The following is a 24,309-nucleotide window of genomic DNA, read 5'->3' as shown; positions in this document are numbered from 1 at the left end:
TAAACATTGCCAAAATAATTTTTAAACTGCACGTGGCAGCTGGGGGTTGAAAGAACATCTGAACACTTTGCAATATATTTATTTCTGTATAAAGGGGGAAGAGAAAAATATCTAAACCAAAAACATTTAACCTAAAAAAATTACAAGTGGCCTTTGATAAAAGCTCATTAAAACCCACAACTATCAAAAACACACAGGGGAATGAGACAAGGGTTCTGCTGACTGGTGCAAAAGGCGGACCAGAAAAACCAGAAGAGAAGAATTACAGGCATGGGGATGGGGAGATAGCAACCAAAATGTGAGAGAAAATTCAGGCCTTGTCCTGCTGAATGGCAAGTCAATGAGAAAATTGCCTTTAACTTCAATGGGAACAGGAGCAGGTCCCTATCATATAATAGTTTCTGTTGGACCAAATAAGTTTAGATGTGTGCTTATTTTCTCTTTTTTTAAAAAAAAAACCCATAAACAATGATATTTACCTTTCTTCTTCCGTCATGTGCTGATAAACTGTTGTTTGCTGACGCAACATAGTCAACTCCAAATCCATCATTTGTGTTCTAAACAGGTTTAGACTCTGCCTCACAACCTGTAGTTCCTGAAAAGTATTCTAGAAAGGTATGAACAAGAAGGTGTCACACACAGAATTTTGTTTATAGGCCCTGATCCTACAATTGGATCCACACAGGTGGACCTCCACCCGCATGCAGAGCTCCACTGACTTTCACACAAAGGCCCACCCACAGGGTTGCATGACTGGAGCCACAGGCTGAAGTAGTTAAGACACAGAAAAGCAGCCAGTTTAAAAAACTACTGAGAAATTTGGGCTTAACTTTTAGTGTCTGACCCTGCAGACACTCACTCCCATGAATAACTTTCAACATGAATCCCATTCCACTCACTTCAATAAGACTACTCGTATTAAAAAAATTACATACATGAGTGTTTGTGAGATTGGGCCCCGATTTGTAAGCTCTTTAGAGCAGTGCCTGTGTCATTATAGAATCATAGGACTTGAAGGGACCTCAAGAGGTCACCTAGTCCAGTTCCCTGCACTCAACATAGAACTAAGTATTATCTAGACCATCCCTAATAGGCATTTGTCTAACCTGCTCTTAAAAATCTCCAGTGATGGAGATTCCACAACCTCCCTAGGCAATTTATTCCAGGGCTTAACCACTCTGACAGTGAGGAAGTTTTTCCTAATGTCCAACCTAAACCTCCCTTGCTGCAATTTAAGCCCATTGCTTCTTGTACTATCCTCAGAGGCTAACAAGAACAATTTTTCTCCCTCCTCCTTGTAACAACCTTTCATGTACTTGAAAACTGTTATGTCCCCTCCCAGTCTCCTCTTCCCCAGACTAAACAAACTCATTTTTTCAATCTTCCCTCATAGCTCATGTTTTCTAGACCTTTAATCATTTTTGTTGCTCTTCTCTGGTCTTTCTCCAATTTGTCCACATCTTCCTGAAACTTGGCGCCCAGAACTGGACACAATACTCCAGCTGAGGCCTAATCAAAGCGGTACAGAGGGGAAGAATTACTTCTTGTGTCTTGCTTACAACACTACTGCTAATACATCCCAGAATGATGTTTACTTTTTTTGCAACAGCGTTACACTCTTGATTTATATTTAGCTTGTGATCCACTATGATGCCCAGATTCCTTTCTGCAGTACTCCTTCCTAGGCAGTGATTTCCCATTTTGTACGTGTGCAACTGATTATTCCTTCCTAAGTGGAGTACTTTGCATTTGTCCTTATTGAATTTCATCCTATTTACTTCAGACCATTTCTCCAGTTTACCCAGATCATTTTGAATTTTAATCCTATCCTCCAAAGCATTTGCAACCCCTCCCAGCTCAGTATTATCCACAAACATTATGGCATTATCTAAATCACTGATGAAGATATTGAACAGAACCGGACCCAGAACCAATCCCTACAGGACCCCACTCGATATCCCGTTCCAGCTAGGTTGTGAACCACTGATAACTACCCTCTGGGAATGATTTTCCAACCAGTTATAGTAGCCCCATCTAGATTGTATTTCCCTACTTTGTTTATGATAAGGTCATGCAAGACAGTAAGTATCAAAAGCTGTACTAAAGTTAAGATATACCACATCTAATGCTTCCCCACTATCCACAAGGCTTGTTACCCTGTCAAAGAAAGCTATTAAGTTGGTTTGACACAATATGTTGTCGACATATCCATGCCAATTGTTACTTATCTTATTATCTTCTAGGTGTCTGCAAATTGATTGCTTAATTATTTGCTCTATTATCTTTCCAGGTACTGAAGTTAAGCTGACTGGTCTATAACTACCGGGGTTGTCCTTATTTCCCTTTTGACAGATTGGCACTATATTTCCAGTCCTCTGGACTTTCATCCATCTTCCATGATTTTTAAAGATAATCGCTAATGGCTCAGATATCTCTTCACTCAGCTCCTTGAGTATTCTAGGGTGTATTTCATCGGGCCTTGGTGACTTGTGTCTGTACAGTACACAGCACATTCAGGGTACTACTGAAATATTACTAGTTATTAATAAAAACAAATGTACTGTTCCTTACTTCATACAGAGGTAGAATGGATGATCTGTGAGTACTGTAGGAGCCAACAGCAAGATCGTGTCCTCTCATCGCAGGGTACTAAATAAATAATAAAAAAGACAAACCACTGTAATTGAAAACACCAATAAGACAATTTTACAAATCAATCCTCATGCACTCAGACACTACGGTGACGGACAGCAGTACAGAATCCTAAAAGAGAAGATCAGCTGTGCAGAGTCTGAGAAGGAAATTAAAACATGCAGCACCAGTCAAACAACAACGCCTTTGTGGCAATACGTGCTCTACAACTGATATAATTACAGTGAAAGGGGGTTTTGATGTGAGGGGGGCATGCAGAACAGCCTTCAAAGAGGAGAGAGACGGGACATCATTGAAGCATGTTTTCCTGTAGACTCAGTACCAGCAAAGCGTTGAATTAAAACTTGAGATAGAAAAATAACCATGTCGCAGTTACCATTTAGGCCGCAAGAAACAGGAAGGAAGGCTAGGTTTGGGCCTATGTCATTTGTTTAACGTCTTTGACGTTTAAGTAGTTCTGACTAACCTGCTAATGCAGAATAAAAATGGATTACAAGCAACTACCACCTCTAGAGCTGCAAAGAGGATTTGTATAAACAAACAAAAACAGGGCACCATTTTCACATCATGATCACATAGACCTTCACTGTGCAGATTTGCCCTTTTTGTATTTTATGTCAACCTGTTGCCGGCATCCAAAGGTCCCCGCCTTCATAGTTTTTCAGAAAACCACTTCTCTTTGTTTTGCTGCATCCAGGAATGGAGCAGCAAGGCAGAATTTGCAAAGTGTTACATGTACACACATGCTGCAGTTGAAAACAACTGCACATAGGTGAAGCATTTGAGAAAAAATGTGGTTTGTCCAATGTAATTCTGAGAGAGTTCAAAGGCCAACTGACATACCATAGAAAATCTAAAATACATTGTAAGAGGAGGTTTGCTTAAACATGAGCATTATAAGGTTTTAGTCCTTCTCTTCCCCACCCTCTGGAATTTATCTGTTCTTCTTTATCCCTGACCCGAAGTTGCAATCTAGTGTTTGGAACTTTTCAGTCATCTTCGCAGCAATTACTTGTCATATGACAGAGGACAACTTTGTACAAAGAATAAAGAGAAGCAGACAAATTCTCATACAAACATGTCCAGTAATAATACTGATGGAGTGAAATATAGTAATCAGGATAGAGACTCTGGCCTGGCTGAGAATATGCTTGGTGTGGGATTGGGATGGGTGGGTGTCAGACCCTATCTACATTAGGATATTTTACAAAAATTATTCCCACTGATGCTCATTTGCATCAGCTGATCTGGTGTTCGCACCAGTAAGAATCCTGCTAAAGACATGGCTCCAGTGGCTTCTTCTTCACCAGGGTTAGTTAACATGATGGTGAGAAGACTGTAGTGCTTCCATAGCCTTGTCTATACATGCTTTCACTGGAAGGAATTTCTCTGTAAAATTCTCAATCTAGACATGAGGTCCGAGTCTGAAAACACGTACTACCAGCACAGTGCTTACAGTGCTGAGCAGTCCCAGTGGTTTGAAAGTCAATATAGTCAGCCCTATGCCAAGACTGGGTGCTAAATTTTGACAAATGGCAACCACAAAAGGATCAACAACTTCATTATCATTCATCAATTCCACTGGTACCCACACATGTACTAGGCACTTTTGACAGACAGAACTCCTCATCCCTGTGCCAAGGAGCATACAGACTGAGGTCCTGGACGTGCAACAGTGTGCACGCAAGTTGATGCCCTGCCCCGCATCAAACCCAACAAAATGAATGGGGCTCCACAGGGGCATAAGAATCCACCCACAAACATCACATTAGAGGAATGGGGTCCAACACCCTGATCTTGCAACTGCTCTGACCATGCAGATTCCAATGCCCAGGCAGAGCAGGGCCAAAGTTAGCCAGCAAAGAGGATATCAAGCCAGAGAGAAGGTGGAGAAGGAAGGATATGAATAAGACTATGAGGTTAATCAGCAAGGGCTAGTGCCTGGCATAACTTGGTAAAGAGTGGGTTTTACATTTTAATGTATATATTCTGAGTAATCAGATGTCCAAGCTGGCTAGTTTCACGTATGCATTACGGCAAAAGTGGGTCTTAACCAGGGACTTTAATGGGAAGAGTGAAGCATCTTGTGGATCGTCTGGGGACCGGAACAGTGTACAGGGATGGCACAAATGGACAGATAGAGATGTCTGGGAGATACAGGGACTAATGGAGTATTGAGGCTGGTGGAGCAGAAAGGATGGAGAATGTAAAAAAGAAAATGTTGGCTAACTGAAGGCATGGAGTGAAGAAGAGGGAATTAAGCAGATCCTTGAAGGTGAGGACAATAATGTGTAAAATAAAATAAAATCTGAGCAAGTCTAAGTTAGACAACACAGTTCATTTTTTCACAATTTCACAAAGTACGATCATCATTGTGTCAACTGCATTAAGGAAAGCCAGTAAAAGCAAAGCCAGCTGGGGGTTGGAGAGATGATCTTACGCAGAAGTTCATAAATAACATCAAATTAACCCTGCACAAAATGTCACATTTTGGAGCATCATGTTACACCTTGATTTATTTGACAGAACACACATGGGATAAATCTAGGTCACATTTAAGACTAGATTAACATTTTGCATTGACTTCAACAGCAACAACAACCAAAAAAACCCCCTTTTGACCGCAGCTCTGAATTTTATTTTCTCTTACCCGAGAGAGATTCTGCAGAGAGTTGCGGATATCATGCAGGACTCTGCGCAACTGCATTTCAACAGTAGAGGGCGGGTTAATGGCATGAGGCCGATGAGGATATCCAGCATGCCTTGGAGAGTAGGGGCATCCAAAAGCAGAAGCTAGTGCACTGCAGGAAGATCCTGAGATGCTTGGGATGCTATGGTTGCTCAATGTTCTCATATGTTCACACAACGGCCTGTCTTGCCAATCAGAAGGAATAGAGTGGAGAGAACATGTTGACTGAGATGTGTGTGCTGGTATGGACAACGGGCAGCTCTGTAATTTGTTGTGACTGGATTCATTCACTGACCTGTTCAGCCCACTCTGGGAAGTTTCTTTTTTCGTGGGTGAAGGGGCAATGAACAGCGTGGTTTTACAGGTAGGCGGACTGTCATTTGTCTTGGTCACTGATTTCTTGTCCTCATCCACTGGTTTCTCTTCCCCTTCGGGTGTATACTTGTAGGTGAAAGAAGGGGGACTGCACAAAGTCTCTTTTCCTGGAGATAACCGGACATTTACAGAAGAGACAACTCTCACAGGATTCAGTAATGTAGTAGGGAGGGATTGGGACCGCCGCAGAGGATAACCTGATCCGGCAAACTGGTGTCTCTGCTTTAAGAGGAGGAGATCTTTTGACGTGAGTAGAGTGCGCCCTACTCTGGAATCAGAAGTGCTGCTGATCTTCATCTGGGCTCTTTGCAAAGCAACATTAACCCTGTCCACAGCAGAAGGGGATGAAATGCTGCTTTCAATGGATGCCATTGATCTGAGAATATGGTGTGTTTGGTACTGAGGAAATTCGCATTCACTGCTTTTGTCCAGATCACTCTCATCACTGCCTTCCTCTAGTAATTCAGATTCCTTCTGCTGAGTGGAAACCTCTTCACTTTCTGTACTGAAATCCCCTTGACCCATATCTGATGTCTGAGTCTGCTTGCTTTTACTACCTTGGCTCTCATCAGATACATGTTCCATGATTTTCTCAACATCTCCTGTTCTGTTCTTAGAAGGTACTTCAACTTCTATGAGGAGAAATTCCTCCTTTTCCTCAAACTCATTGAAATCCATCTGTTCTTCGGCTATTGGTGTCTTAATCTCCTCACCAAGCGACTTCACTGTTGTTTCACTGTCACAGCTGTCAGCGCTGCTTCCCATAGCCTGCAAAGACTCATGAACCTGTGAAAGGCAAAGCAGAGATAGGAGAAATGCCAAAGGAAGTGAGAGAACACTAAGAATACAACTTCTATCTTAATAAAATTCAGGCTAGTGACAGAGAAAGTCCATACTTCTGGGGGAAAATAATCCTAAATACAGGTATTCAATGGGAGGGAGAAATCTGGGAATCACTAATGCTGAAAGAACTATATTGGAGAGGAAGTTAAACAGGAGTATATAATGAGATATGACACTGAAACAGGCCAAGGCAAATACAATAAAATAGATGTTACAAATCATGTGAGCCAGGGTCCTTTCTATACAACTTTATAATATTACGTTCCATTCTAGATACCTCATTGCCAGAAATATAAAATGAAGGTAGATCGGAGAGAAAGAGCAAAGTAATTTGGGGGCTCCAGGGACTTATAAAGAAAAATATTAGAACATAGCAAATACATATATTTTAGGTAAATGATGACTATGGGGGAGCAGCGTGTCCAGATATGATGCCACTGGTATCTGAAGGTTCTTATTCAACACCGATACACGAAGGTGATAATTGTCTTGGAAATATCTAGGTATATAGAAGGGGTACACACCAACGAGTGAGAGGAATTATTAGATGAGAGCACTTGGTGTCACTTTGAGGTATGGGATGAAATTAAGAATGGGAAAATTTAGGCTGAACACATATTTCATTTATTTAAGAACACACACAAAATCCCAGTACTGTTACATGACTTGGAACCATCAAGCTTTGAGGAGGGGGTTGGACTAGATGACCTCCTGAAGTCCCTTCCAACCCTGATATTCTATGATTCTATGAAGTTCCACATGTTACGAGCCCCGGGGTGGGCCAACTACGGGTTGCATCTAGCCTGTCAGACCTTTTGATCCAGCCCTCGAACTCTCACTGGGGAGCAGAGTCAGGGCTTACCCCACTCCTGCTGGGGAGTGGGGTCAGGGGCTTGCCCCGCTCCACATGTGCCATGGCTCCGCGAGGCTCCCGGGAGCAGTGGCATGTCCCGTCTCTGGCTCCTACACAAGGGGGCAGCAAGGGGGCTCCACATGCTGCCCTCACCCCAAGTGCTGGCTCTGCAGCTCCCATTGGCTGCGGTTCCCGGCCAGTGGGAGCTACAAGGGTGGCACCTGCAGACAGGGTGGCGCACAGAGCCACCTGGCCAGTGCCGCACCTCCACATAGAAGCCAGAGCGGGAACATGCCACTGCTTCTGGTAAGCACAGCCTGGAGCCTGCACCCCGACTTCCTCCCATGCCCCAATCCCCTGCCCCAGCCCTGATCCCCCTCCTGGCCTCCAAACCCCTCAGTCCCAGCCCAGAGCACCCTCCTGCACCCCAAACCCTTCATCCCCAGCCCCACCCCAGAGCCCGCACCCCCAGCCGGAGCCCTCACCCCCCTCACACACCCCAACACTCTGCTCCAATCCAGAGCCCCCTCCTGCACCCTGAACCCTGCATTTCTGTCCCCACCCTGGAACTCACACCCCCAACCCAGAGTCTGAATCCCCTGCCCCACCCCAACCCCTGGCCTCAGCCTGGAGCCCCCTCCCATATTCCGAACCCCTATGCTCCACCCACAGCCTCCTCCTGCACCCCAAACCCCTCATCCCTGGTCCCACCCCAGAGCCCTCACCCCCTCCTACACCCCAACCACCAATTTCATGAGCATTCATGACCCACCATACCATTTCCATACCCAGATGTGGCCCTCAGGCCAACAAGTTTGCCCAGCCCTGTGCTAGCCTATGGAACTCTTTGGAATTTACCACTGTTAACCTTATCCTCCCTTCCTCTCCCTCTCACTGTTCAATCATGCTCACTTGTGAATCCTGTCTTAAATTAGATTGTAAGCTTTCATGGCAGGATCTGTGTCTGCATATGCATTTGAACAGACCATAGATACAATGGGGGCTCCCAATCCTAACTGGGACCTTTGGATACTACTGTAATATAATAAATAATAATAAAAAGGAATAGCAGCAAAAGTGAGTTCCATTAGACTGTAGAATGGTTCCCCTAGGGAAGTGATACCAGACAATGGGGCTTCTACATTTAAAAGCTAGATTGGACAAGACATTAGGACAAATGTGTATAGGGTACAATCGGGGGCTTGCCATGGCACTGGTATTAGAAGACCCAAGAATTTTTTTCCAATCTCTGATTTCTATTGCTCTGCACCACCATAAAGATTCTATCAATTTGTTTACTATTACAAGATAATTTATGGAGTATATCAGGCAATAATATCCATCTCCACTTTGCCCTAAACAGAATTTTCAGCCACGAGCTTCATACTCATAGGTATTAATCTCTTTGTTGCTTCTGTTAAACTAATGTAACTTACAAAGTTTGCAGAGCTGTCTGTCTACTGTTATACCAAGCAGGGGTATTCTATCTGCTACCCAAGATCCATAAACCTGGAAATCCTGGATGCCCCATCATCACAGGCATTGGCACCTTGACAGCGGGATTGTCTGGCTATGTAGTCTCCCTCCTCAGGCCCTACGCTACCAGTACTCCTAACTATCTTCAAGACACCACTGACTTCCTGAGGAAACAACAATCCATCGGTGATGTTCCTGAAAACACCATCCTAGCCACTATGATGCAGAAGCCCTCTACACCAACATTCCACACAAAGATGGACTACAAGCTATCAGGAACAGTATCCCCGATAATGTCACGGCAAACCTGGTGGCTGAACTTTGTGACTTTGTCCTCACCTATAACTATTTCACATTTGGAGACAATGTATACCTTCAAATCAGTGGCACTGCTATGGGTTCCCGCATGGCCCCACAGTATGCCAACATATTTATGGCGGACATAGAACAACGCTTCCTCAGCTCTTGTCCCCTAATGCCCCTGTTCTACTTGCGCTACATTGATGACATCTTCATCATCTGGACCCATGGAAAAGAAGCCCTTGAGGAATTCCACCATGATTTTGACAATTTCTATCCCACCATCAACCTCAGCCTGGACCAATCCACACAAGAGATCCACTTCCTGGACGCTACAGTGCTAATAAGCAACTACAATACCCACCTGCTGAAGTAAAGAAACAGAGTGACAGAACCAGAAAAGTACCCAGAAGTCACCTAACTACAGGACAAGCCCAACAAAGAAAATAACAGAATGCCACTAGCCATCACCTTCAGCCCCCAACTAAAACCTCTCCAACGCATCATCAAGGATCTACAACCTATCCTGAAGGATGACCCATCACTCTCACAGATCCTGGGAGACAGGCCAGTCCTCGCTTACAGACAGCCCCCCAACCTGAAGCAAATATTCACCAGCAACCACACACCAAAAACACTAACCCAGGAACCTATCCTTGCAACAAAGCCCATTGCCAACTGTGTCCACATATCTATTCAGGGGATACCATCATAGGGCCTAATCACATCAGCCACACTATCAGAGGCTCGTTCACCTGTACATCTACCAATGTGATATATGCCATCATGTGCCAGCAATGCCCCTCTGCCATGTACACTGGCCAAACCGGACAGTCTCTACGTAAAAGAATAAACGGACACAAATCAGACATCAAGAATTATAACATTCAAAAACCAGTCAGAGAACACTTCAATCTCTCTGGTCACTCGATTACAGACCTAAAAGTGGCAATTCTTCAAAAAAAAAAAAAAAAAAAAAAAAACCGTCAAAAACAGACTCCAACGAGAGACTGCTGAATTGGAATTAATTTGCAAACTGGACACCATTAACTTAGGCTTGAATAAAGACTGGGAGTGGATGTGTCATTACACAAAGTAAAACTATTTCCCCATGTTTATTTTTCCCCCCTACTGTTCCTCACAGGTTCTTGTCAAGTACTGGAAATGGCCCACCTTAATTATCACTACAAAAGGCTCCCCCCACCACCACTCTCCTGCTTGCAATAGCTCACCTTAAGTGATCACTCTTGTTACAGTCGGTATGGTAACACCCATTGTTTCATGTTCTTTATGTATATAAATCTCCCCACTATATTTTCCACAGCATGCATCCAATGAAGTGAGCTGTAGCTCATGAAAGCTCATGCTCAAATAAATTTGTTCGTCTCTAAGGTGCCACAAGTACTCCTTTTCTATTTGCGGATACAGACTAACACGGCTGCTACTCTGAAACCTGTTATACCTTATTCATCCACAAGTCATCTCCACAATCTTAAAATTGTTGGAAGGAGAATCCCTCCAATTTCCTTTTGATAGAAGAAGTCCTTGATATACCCCTTCAAAACAACCCAAAGGAATGCAACATCCGCCTCGGAAATCTTTATTTTAGAATTTGGAGGAGTGGGAAATGTATTGGCAGCTCCAATTTTTTCAGTTTGCTCTTCTATTTCAAAGGAGCTGTTAGAGTAAGTTATTTAACAGTAGATGGCACTAATTTACCATGATTTTAGAAAACAATCTCTACCCATTTTTATTCCTTGAGACTTTTTTTTTCCCCAAGTCCTCTCCCCAGCTGCCAAGCTCTCACTTTCTTCTTATATTAGCCTAACTACTCACCCAGATTTTTTCATTCAACTATGTACTTGGTTGAAATAAAACAGCGAAGGCAACAGTCTAAACATTCCATAGCACAAACTAATACTGTCTCATTCACCATAATTTCTTGATGTACCCATTAAAACAAGTAAAATAGAAAACAAAATATAGTTCATTTTTCTAATGAACACAGACAACCATCACTACTGGGTCCCATCTAGGCCACTAAGAACTTAGTTACAACATGGTTTTATTTAGTAGGAGTACATGGGACCTTAGACAAGTTTTATAACTAGTTTGAAGATCAGCACAGACCAGGAATGATTTACTCTTACTCTAACATAAAAGCACTGACTTCAGTCAATTTTCTCTTGATTTACCCCAGTGAGGTGGAAAAATAGCCATCAATATAGGAAAACTGAATGATTAGTAGAAAAAAAACATATTGTCCTATTTATACTAATCTTTTCTCACTGGATATTATGAAAGAAGGGGAAGCAGTTTTAAAGGTTCAGCCAGTGAGCAAAGGTTTACCAAAAATCAGTGAACAAGAAATATTGAATGTAAAGCTTATCCCAGGTCCCAAATCATTCAGATCAGATTATCCATCTAGAAGACTTCAAAAAAAGTCAATGCAAAGCTACAAAAGGAGAGCAGGCAAGTCCAGTCTTGAAATGGAAAATCCTGTCAGGATCCAGGACTGATAAAACAAAACAAAAATAGTATCACAATAATCAGCCACTTCTCCAACCACAATGTTATCATCATTGTTTAGTATTTGTATTACTGTAGCCTCTAGAGGTACATCTACACAGCTAGCAGCAGCCCACAGCAGTGAGCTCCCCAGCTTGGCTCAACAGACCTGGGCTCGCACTATGGCACTAAAAATAGCTGCATGGATATCCCCTTCCCTAGCCTTCAGAGCCCAAGCCACAATGTCTACACAGCTAGTTTTAGCAAGCTCCACAAGTCCAAGTCTGCTGACCCAGGCTTGGAGGCTCGCTGCCGTGAGCTGCGTAGATACCCTCAGAGCCCTAGTCATGGAACAGGAACTCATTGTGCTAGAATCTACGAGCAGCTTACCTGAAGGTGACTAAGCGAAAAGCAATCCGTAGATGAATCTTCAGCAAAGCCACTGCTATCAGAATGCTGACTAGCAGTTCGCAATAGTTGGTCTGTAAAGAAAAACGAGGAAACTATGGTAAGTTTGAGATAGATTTGGCAATTTCCTGCAATATCCTTGGGAGATTTTATTGAATTAAAATTTATCTATCTTTTAGGGTCCATTGTATTAAATTAATGGTTTATGTACCATTGTGGGCTGGGATTGTATTTAACCTCTCTAGGAGGGAGATGGGGTGTAACCCTGGGAAGTGGTATAAATGTCAAAGGATATTGAACAATGTGCCAGGCAAGAATGGGTTTTTGGGACAAACAGGGTCAAGTGCTTTTCATGGGACTTTCTAGAGGGAGGCGATTACAAATGCCCCACCTTCCTCTGGTTATGCAAAAACCCAGCCTTTTGAAGCTATGCCCTGAGGAGAGGATCATTGCCTGCTGATTATGGAATTTCAAGATCAAAGGCAAGACTAACCTATTCATGGGTGTGCTTGTTCTGAGCTCAAGTGGTTATGAGCTGGTAAGCCACAGAAAAAAACCCTTTGTGGGGTCTGAAAGACTAACTCCTGCCAGAGCCCTTGTTGGAGCTGGGGAGCCTGGCCTGTCTAGGCATTCTGGCTTGCTAGGAATATCACAGGGTAGACAAAGAACTGTGCTGCCTTCACACCCAGGTAGGGGGAAGAAAGATGCGGGTCTCTGCCCAAGAGAGGTGATGGCTGAGGAGCCAGGAGCCAAGAGCGGGTGTCCTTGCTGGACCACAGAGGAGGGAACTGTGACAAAGTTTATATACAGAGACTTTTAAATCAAAGCACATTAACTTTATGCTATGCTGAGATACCAAGACAACAGATGCCTTTGAAAGCTAGAAATAGAATGGTCCCATTTCCAAATCATCCATCACAAAAAGCAAAATTTGGTGGCAACATGTGGGGTTTTTTGTTTTGTTTTGTTTTTTTGGGGGGGGGGGGGGCGATTGCTTTGAAACACGAGAAAGTACAAAAGGCTCTCTCAAAATGTCCTACTTGGGAAATGTTGACTAGCCGTGGGATACTGGCCATCTTTTACATTTGCCTTACCCGTGTTCGAGCGTGGCGAAAGAAAATTGCATTATGCTGCTGCTACTAACCCCTTACTTCCTCCAAGGTTCCTTCCCCAAAGCTGAGCCAGTGGCCACCCAGATACGCATGCAGTCAGTGCTCCAGTGGTTTGCTGCACTTCCCCCCTCCCACCCAACAGCTGCAGCAGATGGCAGGGCTGTTCCCTCCTCCAGTGAAGGGGGAAAGGGGACACCACATGAGACCACTAGCCTCTGCCAGCCTATCTCCCAGTCTAGAACGGACTGCAGGGAGCTGAGGGCAATAAACAGTCATAACTTCACATTACGTCAGGGATCAGAAAAGGCCACACATACACTAGGCCTTTGCAAGTGGTTGTCAGACCTCTGAAAAAAGCCAGAGAATTAGATTTTGTTTTTATCCCTGACAGGCTCAGAGTCCACATGCAAAATGTAGCCTGAGAAAATGCCCCTGAAAACATGACAATCAGGGGATCAGTCTAAGCACAAAGAGTGAGATCCTCATCCCTGTTCCCCTGCCTCATCCCCATTCCCTTTACTCTAGGTAAGATGGCTGGAATAGCATAAAGGGGGCTCTAAAAGCCCTGGTTCCACCCATGGAAAGATTCTCCTGTTACAGGAACTCCAAAGGCAGCCATAAGACTGCCTGCCAAAGATACCTTCACAAGCCCTAGCATTTTAGATGTTTTGGGGGCAGGTGTTGACTGCAGGCTTGCAGCATGAGATACTGCAGAGATTTCAGGTAGCAACAGTGCCTAGTGGGCATTCTGAAGAGACCACTGTTACTTAGACAGGCCCACAGGCCCCTTCAGCCTTTGGAGAAATCCAGGATGTGCAAGCATGGCTTAATGTTACTGTAGCCCCTACCCTGACCCATGGGCTGAGAGTTCAGTACCGTGCCTCTTAGGGTATGCCTACACAGCAATAAAATACCCATGGCTGGCCCGGGTCAGCTGCCTCAGGCTTGCGAGACTTGGGCTGCGGAGCTGTAAAATTGCTGTGTAAATATTTGGGCATGAACTCTTGGACGCCATGAGGGTAACTTAGAACGGCAAGTTTTGCAGCAGACACCCATTGTACATTTCACAATAACACTCCTATAGTACAGAACTTTATACATCTATGAAGTCATGCTGCCTAAGATGGAGGCGTATATAATACATGTATAGTAAAAACTTTGAGGACCAAACAGCAGTATCACTAATTGACATATTTTCCCCAAAATATTCAATAAGGAATTAAAGCACCTGCATTCTTCTATCTGCAAAAGAGTGTTCAAAAGATGCTGAAACATAATTGCATGACTAGTTAGCTAACAATAACTATTAATCATTGTTGCCTACAAGACAAATTATACTGAAGCGAGGAAAATGTTAACCAAATCAGACTCCATATGCAAATGAAGCATCCCGATTGACTATAGTCAAGATAGTTAAATCCAAAGCAGACTGCAAAGAGTTACGAAGGGATCTCACAGAACTGGGTGACTGGGAAACAATATGGCAGATGAAATTCAATGGCGATAAATGCAAAGTAATGCATATTGGAAAACATAATCCCAACTATACATATAAAATGATGGGGTCTAAATTAGCTGTTACCACTCAAGAAAGAGATCTTAGAGTCATTGTGGATAGTTCTCTGAAAACATCCACGCAATGTGCAGCAGCAGTCAAAAAAGCTAACAATTTTGGGAATCATTAGGAAAGGCATAGATAAGACAGAAAATATCATATTGCCTCTATATAAAGATGTGGGCATACCATGGATTGAATATTGCATGCAGTTCTGTTTGCCCCATATCAAAAAAGATATATTGGAATTGGAAAAAAGTTCAGAAAAGGGCAACAAAAATGATTAGGGGTATGGAACAACTTCCATATGAGGAGAGAATAATAAAACTGGGACTTTTCAGCTTGGAAAAGAGATGACTAAGGGGGGAATATGATAGAAGTCTATAAAATCATGACTGGTGTGGAGAAAATAAATAAGGAAGTGTTATTTACTCTCTCTCATAACACAAGAACTAGGGGTCACCAAATGAAATTAATAGGCAGCAAGTTTAAAACAAATAAAGGAAGTATTTCTTCACACAATGCATAGTCAATCTGTGGAACTCTTTGCCAGGGGATATTGTGAAGACCAAGACAACAAGAGGGTACAAAAATGAACTAGATAAATTCATGGAGGATAGGTCCATCAATGACTATTAGCCAGGATGGGCGGGTGTGCAAAACCATGCTCTGAAGCGTCCCTAGCTTCTGTTTGCCTGAAGTTGGGAATGGCTGACAGGGGATGGATCATTTGATGATTACCTGTTCTGTTCATTCCCTCTGAAGCACCTGGCATTGGCCACTGTCGGAAAACAGGATACTGAGCTAGATGGACCACTGGTCTAACCCAGTATGGCCATTCTTATGTTCTTATAGAGCTGCTTATGAACTTCAGAGCTATAGTGCACAGATTCCTAATATTTCAGGTAAAGACATTCCCCAATATGTGTACTGTTTCTTGTTTTAGGAAGTTGTATTGCCTCTCATGACAATAAATCTTTATGACCCTCAAAGCCTAATTCTGCTTACTGTGCATAGATCCCAAATCCCGGGTTCTAGCGAGGGTCCGGTGTACTTTAAATCACTTTCTGTTACATCACATTTTTGCATCTGCTTCAGCATCCCTCAGCTACTACTACTTTGGGGGTGGGGGGGAGGAACACACCTCTTTTCCACATTTCACCTGTCTTGACAATTTCACAAATGTGTTTAATTGTGGGGGGACATTTTGAGGTTAATCAGGCAAGGCATTTTTAAAAGACAGGATAACTTTTATCCAAGGATGAATCAGTATTACTCTACTTTTCCTTACACCAAAAAAAACACACCTTATCTCTATTCCCTTTATGTACCAAAAACACGCATCTGCCATACTGTGTACGCAGTAAAGATATTAAGAAAGGGTGCTGTTAGTATTCGAGTTACATGATTTTGGCTCTGGTCCATAATAGAAATATTATCAGCTACTATGCTGGGCTATGCAGATGTACAAAGGTACCTTCCTCACAACTGCATATGGGCTTCTGATAAAGATTCAGAGACTCTCCTCCCTTTCCACCATTTTGGAGCACATATTTGGCTCATACAGGTTAGAAAAAGGTGCAAAGGACCCACTGAGCTAGACAGATCATGGACAAAATGGCACAGACCCCAGGCAACAGAGAGTTTTCCTGGAAGAGGGACAATCACACAAGGTGCCTGCAACCCATGTTCCACAATCAGGACTGCAGGTGTCCAACTCAGCCCCCAAAAAAGGGCAGTGCTGGCTCATGAAGGGCATGCCTGGATGTCGAAAATGTGCACTGCCTCTGTCATAAAGCTTAATGTAAAGCTACCTTCCATTACAGAACACAAGGGAGCATGACACTTCACCTGCCCTCCACCAAGGTTAATGCCCTCTGGATTCAGTGGCCTCCCACATGCTTAGATTGGTGTAATTTTTACCAGCCAGAGGAAGTCAGTCAAGCCCATTCCATCTCCTCTGTTTGCATTGTAGCATAGGCATCATCTCTTCAGAAAGTTTGACAAAGACCTCTTCCCCAACAGACTGCAAGAGGCCATAAGGAGATTATGAAAGGGAAACTGGGAAGAGCAGGAGCCAGCCAAGATGAACAGATAAAGTGGAACACTTAACACACTTTCCAACTAAACTAGGAAAGGAATGAATGCACCCTCCCTGCACTGCATGGCTGGTGTGATATTAAAAAACAAAATCATTTAAACCATTAAAATATTCAAAATATGCCAGTGCAATTTATGCATTCAAAAACGTTTAGGCCGACAAAACTTTGAAGAAAAGAGAATATAGGAGTCCCTGATTTATAAGCATGTCTGCATTTGATGGGTGCACAGCACAGTAATTAACAAATAGTGGAATAACTAACTACGCTCTACTTTACCCTACTTGCCTCTCAACCAGCTAGGATTCTCATCATGCCAACGGTCCAGTCAACTAAAGGCAACTTACCTAAACATCAGAATAGTATTTCTGCTATCATCTGCCTGAGTTTGTGCATCTGGCAGAGAAAAGAAGAAGCAGTGCATTGAATCTGTTTATTAACATCTAGCAATATTTGGGTTACTTGTTGCAATGCTTTGCATCATGGATACTACTAAACCCAAATGCAATAAGCTTTTATATCAATATTTCAGATTTGGGTGCGAGGTGCCTACTTATGGGGACCTAAGAGTACTCTCACCTCGGTGCTTCCTTTTTCCCATTTGGTACTCTGCTGACTCTGCCTGGAAGAGGAGCTCAGATCACTGTCTACAGCCAAATATGCACTACACAGTGACAGCAGGGGACACCGCTACCATAAGCCGTGACAAGTCTTCCCTCAAGGAAAGTGAAGGGGCGTCATAGCATGTGGAGGACATGAGCATGAACTCCCCCAAATAGCCGGCTAATTTCAGGCCTCTCTTTCTGTAGATATGTACGTGTGTACACACTCCCACCTGCCCTACCTGGAACAGTAAATATCAAATGAATTAACAGTGGTATTGCCATTAATGTGTACTACTAGCCCATAACTATGGCCCTCATTTTCAAGAGTTATTCGTGATTTTGCCTGCCAAACTTGAGACATCTTGAAGGGGTCTGATTTTTGGCAGCTGGCTGCTCAACTTCTGAAAGTCAGGTACTCCTAAGGAATCACAAGCTTGGTATTCAAAAATCACTAGACCCTGAAAACATAGCACTATGTCTCTTACATCTCAGATGTACAGCCTGTATTTGTGAAGCTCTATTCAGAAGGAGCCGGAAAGAAGTCGCTGTTGCATAAATGCAAGTCATCATTAAATGAAGAATTTTGTTTTCCAGCTAACAAAAGCTTCCTTCCAGCTAACTTTGCAATCGTTTTTTTATATTGGACATTTAGCAGAACTTTATGTTTACAGCACAAAGCAACTGAAGCTCTTCATTTCACTCTACAGTCTCCCTACAAAAACCCCACAAGCAAAACATAGCTACATTTGAATTATGTAATAACAAATGCCAACTCTGAGCATACTGGATAAACTAGTTCAGTACCATTTGCAAGACATGACCTAAAAAGTACATTAGGCTGGTCTTACCATGTTAGAGATACTTAGCGTTCTCCATGCAGTGTTTGACAAACTAAGACACTAATAGCAAAACAAAACAATACAACACAACAGCACTCAAGATAGTTAAGTCCCAGGCAGACTGTGAAGAGCTACAAAGGGATCTCTCAAAACTGGGTGACTGGGCAACAAAATGGCAGATGAAATTCAATGTTGATAAATACAAAGTAATGCACGTTGGAAAACATAATCCCAACTATACATATAAAATGATGGGGTCTAAATTAGCTGTTACCACTCAAGAAAGAGATCTTGGAGTCATTGTGGATAGTTCTCTGAAAACATCCACGCAATGTGCAGCGGCAGTCAAAAAAGCGAACACAATGTTGGGAATCGTTAAGAAGGGGATAGATAATAGGACAGAAAACAAATATATTGCCTCTATATAAATCCACAGTACGCCCAAATCTTGAATTCTGCATGCAGATGTGGTCGCCACAGCTCAAAAAAGATATACTGGAATTGGAAAAGGTTCAGAAAAGGGCAACAAAAATTATTAGGGGTATGGAATGGCTGTCATATGAGGAGAGATAAATAAGACTTTTCAGCTTGAAAAAGGGATGACTGGGGGGGGATATGATAGAGGTCTATAAAATCATGACTGGTGTGGAGAAAGTAAATAAGGAAGTGTTATTTACTCCTTCTCATAACACAAGAACTAGGGGTCACCAAATGAAATTAATAGGCAGCAGGTTTAAAACAAACAAAAGGAAGTAATTTTTCACACAGTGCACAGTCAATCTGTGGAACTCCTTGCCAGAAGATGATGTGAAGGCCAAGACTATAACAGGGTTCAAAAAAGAACTAGATAAATTCATGGAGGATAGGTCCATTAATGGCTATGAGCCAGGATGGGCAGGGATGGTGTCCCTAGCCTCTGTTTGCCAGAAGCTGGGAATGGGTAACAAGGAATGGATCATTTGATGATTACCTATTCTGTTCATTCCCTCTCGGGCACCTGGCATTGGCCACTGTCAGAAGACAGGATACTGGGCTAGATGGACCCTAGCTCTGACCCAGTATGGCCGTTTTCATGTTCTTAATAATTTGCAAGCCACTTTAAAAAATAAGCTTGCCATTTATAATAAAAAAACATTAATTTAAAAATGAAATTGTGTGCTAATAGATGACACTGGCTGCTGTAGAATTCAGCATCGTTTAGGCATGTTTTAATAATCGCCAGCCTATTTCAATGGAAAGGAAAAGAACCACCCATTTTTAGTTTAAATACTGTACATTTTACTGTAGACCCTCTTAAAAATGCCTTGGAAACTACAATAAAAAAAAGTCAGAGTAAGCAGCCACAGTCCTCCTTTTGGAAGTACAATGTCATTATAAGTATTTTCTCCTTTTATATCTCATAAATTCATAATATTCTGTTCTGAACAGCACCACCCTGGTATGGATAGAGAAACAGCCTTCCAAAAACAAAGACACAAGCCTGCATCTGTGAAGATTACATGTGAAAAATGTATTTCTGTTTGGGTGCTTATGTACAATGAAACCATGCAACTGAAACAAGTTAGTGTATGTTAAAATACTTCACAACAAATACTTTGTCACAAAGAACTAGAGTTTCCACTCAGAGCTGAACTGAGCTAAGGGATCCCTAGCAAGACTAAGGGTATGTCTATAATACCTGCCGGATCGGCGGGCAGCGATCAATCCAGCAGAGGTTGATTTATCGCGTCTAGACTAGATGCAATAAATCGACCCCTGAGCGCTCTCCCATCGACTCTCGTACTCCACCGCCGCAAAAAGTGCAGGCAGAGTCAACGGGGGGGGTTGCAGCAGTCGACTCACTACAGCGAAGACACCGCGGTGAGTAGGTCTAAGTACATCGATTTCAGCTACATTATTCATGTAGCTGAAGTTGCGTAACTTAGATCGATTTCCCCCCCCCCAGTGTAGACTAGGCCTAGGACTCTTGTTCAGAGACAGCGGCCAAGATTTTTCCCAACGCAACTAGTAGTTTTTGGTGCCTCTGCATTTGTTGAGCACTTGCTCTCTGAAATCAGGCCCCTTGTCTCCATTTGAGCACCCAAAAATCACTAGTCACCTAAAATGCTTCTCTTCTTGAAACTTCACTGAAATTGGTATGGCCTTGTAAGATTCTTACACTAAAACAGTAATGTTTAGAAATAGTCTCAACTTTTATGTTTAAAGTGACAGTTTCGCTATCATTGTAATAGAGAAGATAAATAGAACTGACCCAACAATCAAATAAAGGTAAATGTTTAACAAAACAGGAAAGTAGATGGCTTGTAGCATGATAATGACACAAAGTCTGCTGAGGTTTGACAGTTATTTTGTATCATATGTGAAATAAATGTTTAGGCTCAGACTACTTTCTAGCATAGTAGCTGTCCCCATCACAATTAGCACCCTTCTCAGTAGATTCAGCCGAGAATGTGCATAGGCATGGAAAATTAACTATTCTCTCACTTCTATGCAGCTGTTCCCAGAACTGAGCTGAAGCACAGTGGAGGGGCAATATGGTAAAGCATGTACTGCTGCTGCCAATTATACCAGTTTTGTGGCTATCCAGAAGTTTTCCATTGCTGGGGCTGTCTGGCACCTTTCATGAGCACCAAGATTATGCAGGGCTTTGGGCACATTTTTTTCCTGAGGTGGGTGGAGGTCTATATAACATACCTTCAGTTAGAAATAGAAGACTGTTTTTGGTGGGAAAAGTGTAGCTACTAAGGCTTTGAACTTCCTTCAATGTTGGTGAAGACCTGACAAATAGGAAACCCCTTCAAAAAAATCAGATCTCTGCCATACAAACTGCACAGAGCTTTTTACCTGGGGACTGTAGTCAAATATCAACTGTACCTATAGACAGGTATACCAAACGTGTGTACAATCCTGAGAAAAAAGAAATCAAGATGGAGATTCTGTGAAAGAGGTTAGTTACTGACAGAACTTCTGTCACTTTCTCTTTTCCTGTCCTACCTTTCACAACAGCGGACTAGTAGTCAGTGCAACTGTACGTGTATTCTGAGAAAAACTGCAGTACCTATACAGGAAACCATCCTTATTAGGCAGTTTTTAACCTTCAGAGTTCACTTCAAGGTATCCTCAAACATAGTGAATGCACCTTTACGGCTCTTGTTAGAAGACCACCTCATTTTATACAACTTAAATTTGTTAATCTCTTAAATTGTTGCTTTAAACAGATTTCTGTCTCTCTTTAGTTTTTGCTGGGATCAGGCGTCCACGTATACATTCCCTAAAAGAACCATTCACTTAATACATCTGGGTCTAGTCTTTCATTGGTTACAGCTGGAGTCTAAACTTCATTTGCCAGCTTTGCATGAGAAGCAATAACAATGAAAAAATTAATTTAAACCTCTGCCTTGCCCCTCTCCCTGTCCAAAATATAAAATAACGTCATTCAAGATGAAAGCGTGCAACAAATGTGCTACATAATCCAGGTCAGGGACTTTGCCATCTGAAGAACTAGCACTTCCACCAAGTGCACACAGATTGACCCTTGGTGTAGTCAAAATGCAGACGTAGCATAGCAAATAGTAAAAAACTGGATATACCATACAATTTAGGTTTAAAACAATATAATTTTAGTTTAAATGGGAATCTTATATTACAAGATCTGGATGGGAAAAAAAACATACAAACTCAATCATCATTTCAGTTTCTCTGCGCCATCATCAATGGTACAAAAGTCATAACATTAATTGAGGTTGTAAGGCTGCCTCATCTCCTGAATTTAGGGTGCCACGTTGCAATTACCTTCTGATTTTAAACTTAATTGAAAAGAAGGGCTCCTCCCCCCCCCTTTTTTTTGGAGGATTACAACTTAAGTAGTTTTAAATACCCGAGTCAGCACTTCAAGATTCAGAGACACTTTTAGGATTGCCCTGGCTCCGAGGACTAGAAGTCTACTCACCTCTTCTTGAATTGGTCAAGTATAGCTGGTGAGAAGTTGGAAAATGTACTGCTTCTCCCTCTGTGCTTTGAATCTAGAAGAGAGGAGATTTGTATATTTAGTTATACCGGTGGAACGTGTTCCTGCACCTCAGATTGTGTACAGCGTATACAGTTTCAGGGAATCTTTTTTTAATCCACCAGGTCTGCAACAACAGGTAGCAACCGTTATTCTAACGTATCTTATCTTGCAAATTAAAATAATTCTTAAATTTAGCATTGTAAGAGAACTGTAAAAGAATACCAATCTCTGCAACAATGCTTCCAGTTTTGCAAAATAATGCCTCTGTCTCGCCTTACATTAATTCCCATAAACACTAGGTCACCATCCTGTGACATAATAGTCTGTTAATATTGAGAATCTTATCACTCTTTGACACAAGACTAAACTAGTAATGTAATTCTATCTTTACCATGGTACATTGCTTTTTCCATTCACATTATTTCATACCCTTTGGGAAATGCAGTTCTTTTTAGCCTCTTGCATAAATAAGAAGCATGATGTGTGAATAAAATACATTTAGGCTGGTCTACACTAGGGGGGGGGAAATCGATCTAAGTTACACAACTTCAGCTACATGAATAACGTAGCTGAAGTCGACGTACTTAGACCTACTCACCGTGGTGTCTTCGCTGCAGTGAGTCGACTGCTGCCGCTCCCCCGTCGACTCTGCCTGCACCTCTTGCAGCGGTGGAGTACAGGAGTCGATGGGAGAGAGCTCGGGGGTCAATTTATTGCGTCTAGACTAGACGTGATAAATCTACCCACACTGGATCAATCGCTGCCCACCGATCTGGCGGGTAGTATAGATATACCCTTCGTGTACTGAAACAAGTGGCCATCTTGAAGTAAACACACTACATATAGTGTCATCTTGCAAGGTGTCATCTTGAAATGCTGAGTATTTCACTGCAATATGAGTTTAATGAGTTCTTCTTAGGAGGAACTCAGCTCCTGTCAGGATTGCATCCATTCTTAGCTACACTATTATTCTGAGAAATGCTTCTTGCGTTTCCCAGTACATAAAATGGAAGATAGCATGTTGTAAGCCATGAAGATTCCAAATGGGAAACTTCAAATTACATACCATGGAAAATTAATCCTACTGCTTAGTCCTTTTGCAAAACAGTAAAACTTATTGTTAAGTAAACAGTTCTCATGTGACCATTCAAACAATGAAAAGAATATGTTTAAAATCTCAACAGAAAGGCCTTTGTTTTGTTTGAAAGCCCTAATACATTTTCTTTTTTGTATGTAACAAAAGATCCATTAGTTCGCATGCAAGGCTAGACTGTAAAAATAAAACCCCACACTAATGTAGTAGTCTAACTAAATTCAAAATTCACAAGGAGAGAAACTCCCAACTGCATCTGTAGCTAGACTCAGCTAAAAAAAAAAAAAAAAAAAGTACCGATATTTCACACAAAAATTGGTATTTTGCTCTTTTTAAATGTATTTGTCAAAAGCAAAAAAATATATTTACATTGATGTGATCTTTGCTGCAAGAATAAAGCAAAATGCTAAATACATTTTCTCAATTACAGGAGATTCAGGAAGTACTCAGCAGTCTACGGGTCTGCTCTTGACTTCAGTGGGGAAAAGATAGCAGCTCCAACTGACTTCAAATGGGATTAAACTCTACAATAAGAATAGCATCAGATCTGTTCCTCCTGACTGTGTAGACTGTCTCCAGAGGTAAAATAATCATCTTCGCAAATATAGGCTACTGAAAAAGAAGTTCAGGCTATAACTGCATAATATGAAAATGGATATAACGTTTAAAATTATCACACAAACTATTCCACAAAGATTAGTTAGAGTAAAGCATTGATTCCAAAGGAACTCATCCTTGTGAGGAATTTTCAAATCCTCTAGTTGTCCTTAAATGAGGAACTGGGATTGCATTCTTCTGTTATAATCAATTCCTCAAACAACAACTTGCCCCTATTTGTTAATTAAGTTGGTTGTCTAGAATCCATGACCACATCACTAAGAGACTTTATGGCT

At 42.1% G+C, this 24,309-nt stretch overlaps 1 protein-coding gene across 4 annotated transcripts in view; it reads right to left on the bottom strand.

Annotated features, from left to right (window-relative positions):
• ITPRID2 (ITPR interacting domain containing 2) overlaps positions 1-24,309 on the bottom strand; it is a 57,082-nt gene that overhangs the window by 11,200 nt on the left and 21,573 nt on the right. For all 4 annotated transcript variants that reach the window (XM_077829750.1, XM_077829754.1, XM_077829753.1 and 1 more), the window contains 5 exons: positions 22,264-22,336; positions 12,087-12,178; positions 5,303-6,502; positions 2,572-2,649; positions 480-607 (listed from right to left, as the gene is read on the bottom strand). In XM_077829750.1, coding sequence (XP_077685876.1) covers positions 480-607; positions 2,572-2,649; positions 5,303-6,502; positions 12,087-12,178; positions 22,264-22,336 — 1,571 coding nt within the window. The remainder of the gene's footprint in view (positions 1-479; positions 608-2,571; positions 2,650-5,302; positions 6,503-12,086; positions 12,179-22,263; positions 22,337-24,309) is intronic.

The sequence above is a fragment of the Eretmochelys imbricata genome, chromosome 11 (genome assembly GCF_965152235.1).
Source record: "Eretmochelys imbricata isolate rEreImb1 chromosome 11, rEreImb1.hap1, whole genome shotgun sequence".
In the NCBI taxonomy this organism is placed as follows: Eukaryota; Metazoa; Chordata; order Testudines; family Cheloniidae; genus Eretmochelys; species Eretmochelys imbricata.
This window is presented reverse-complemented; position numbering and strand designations above follow the sequence as displayed.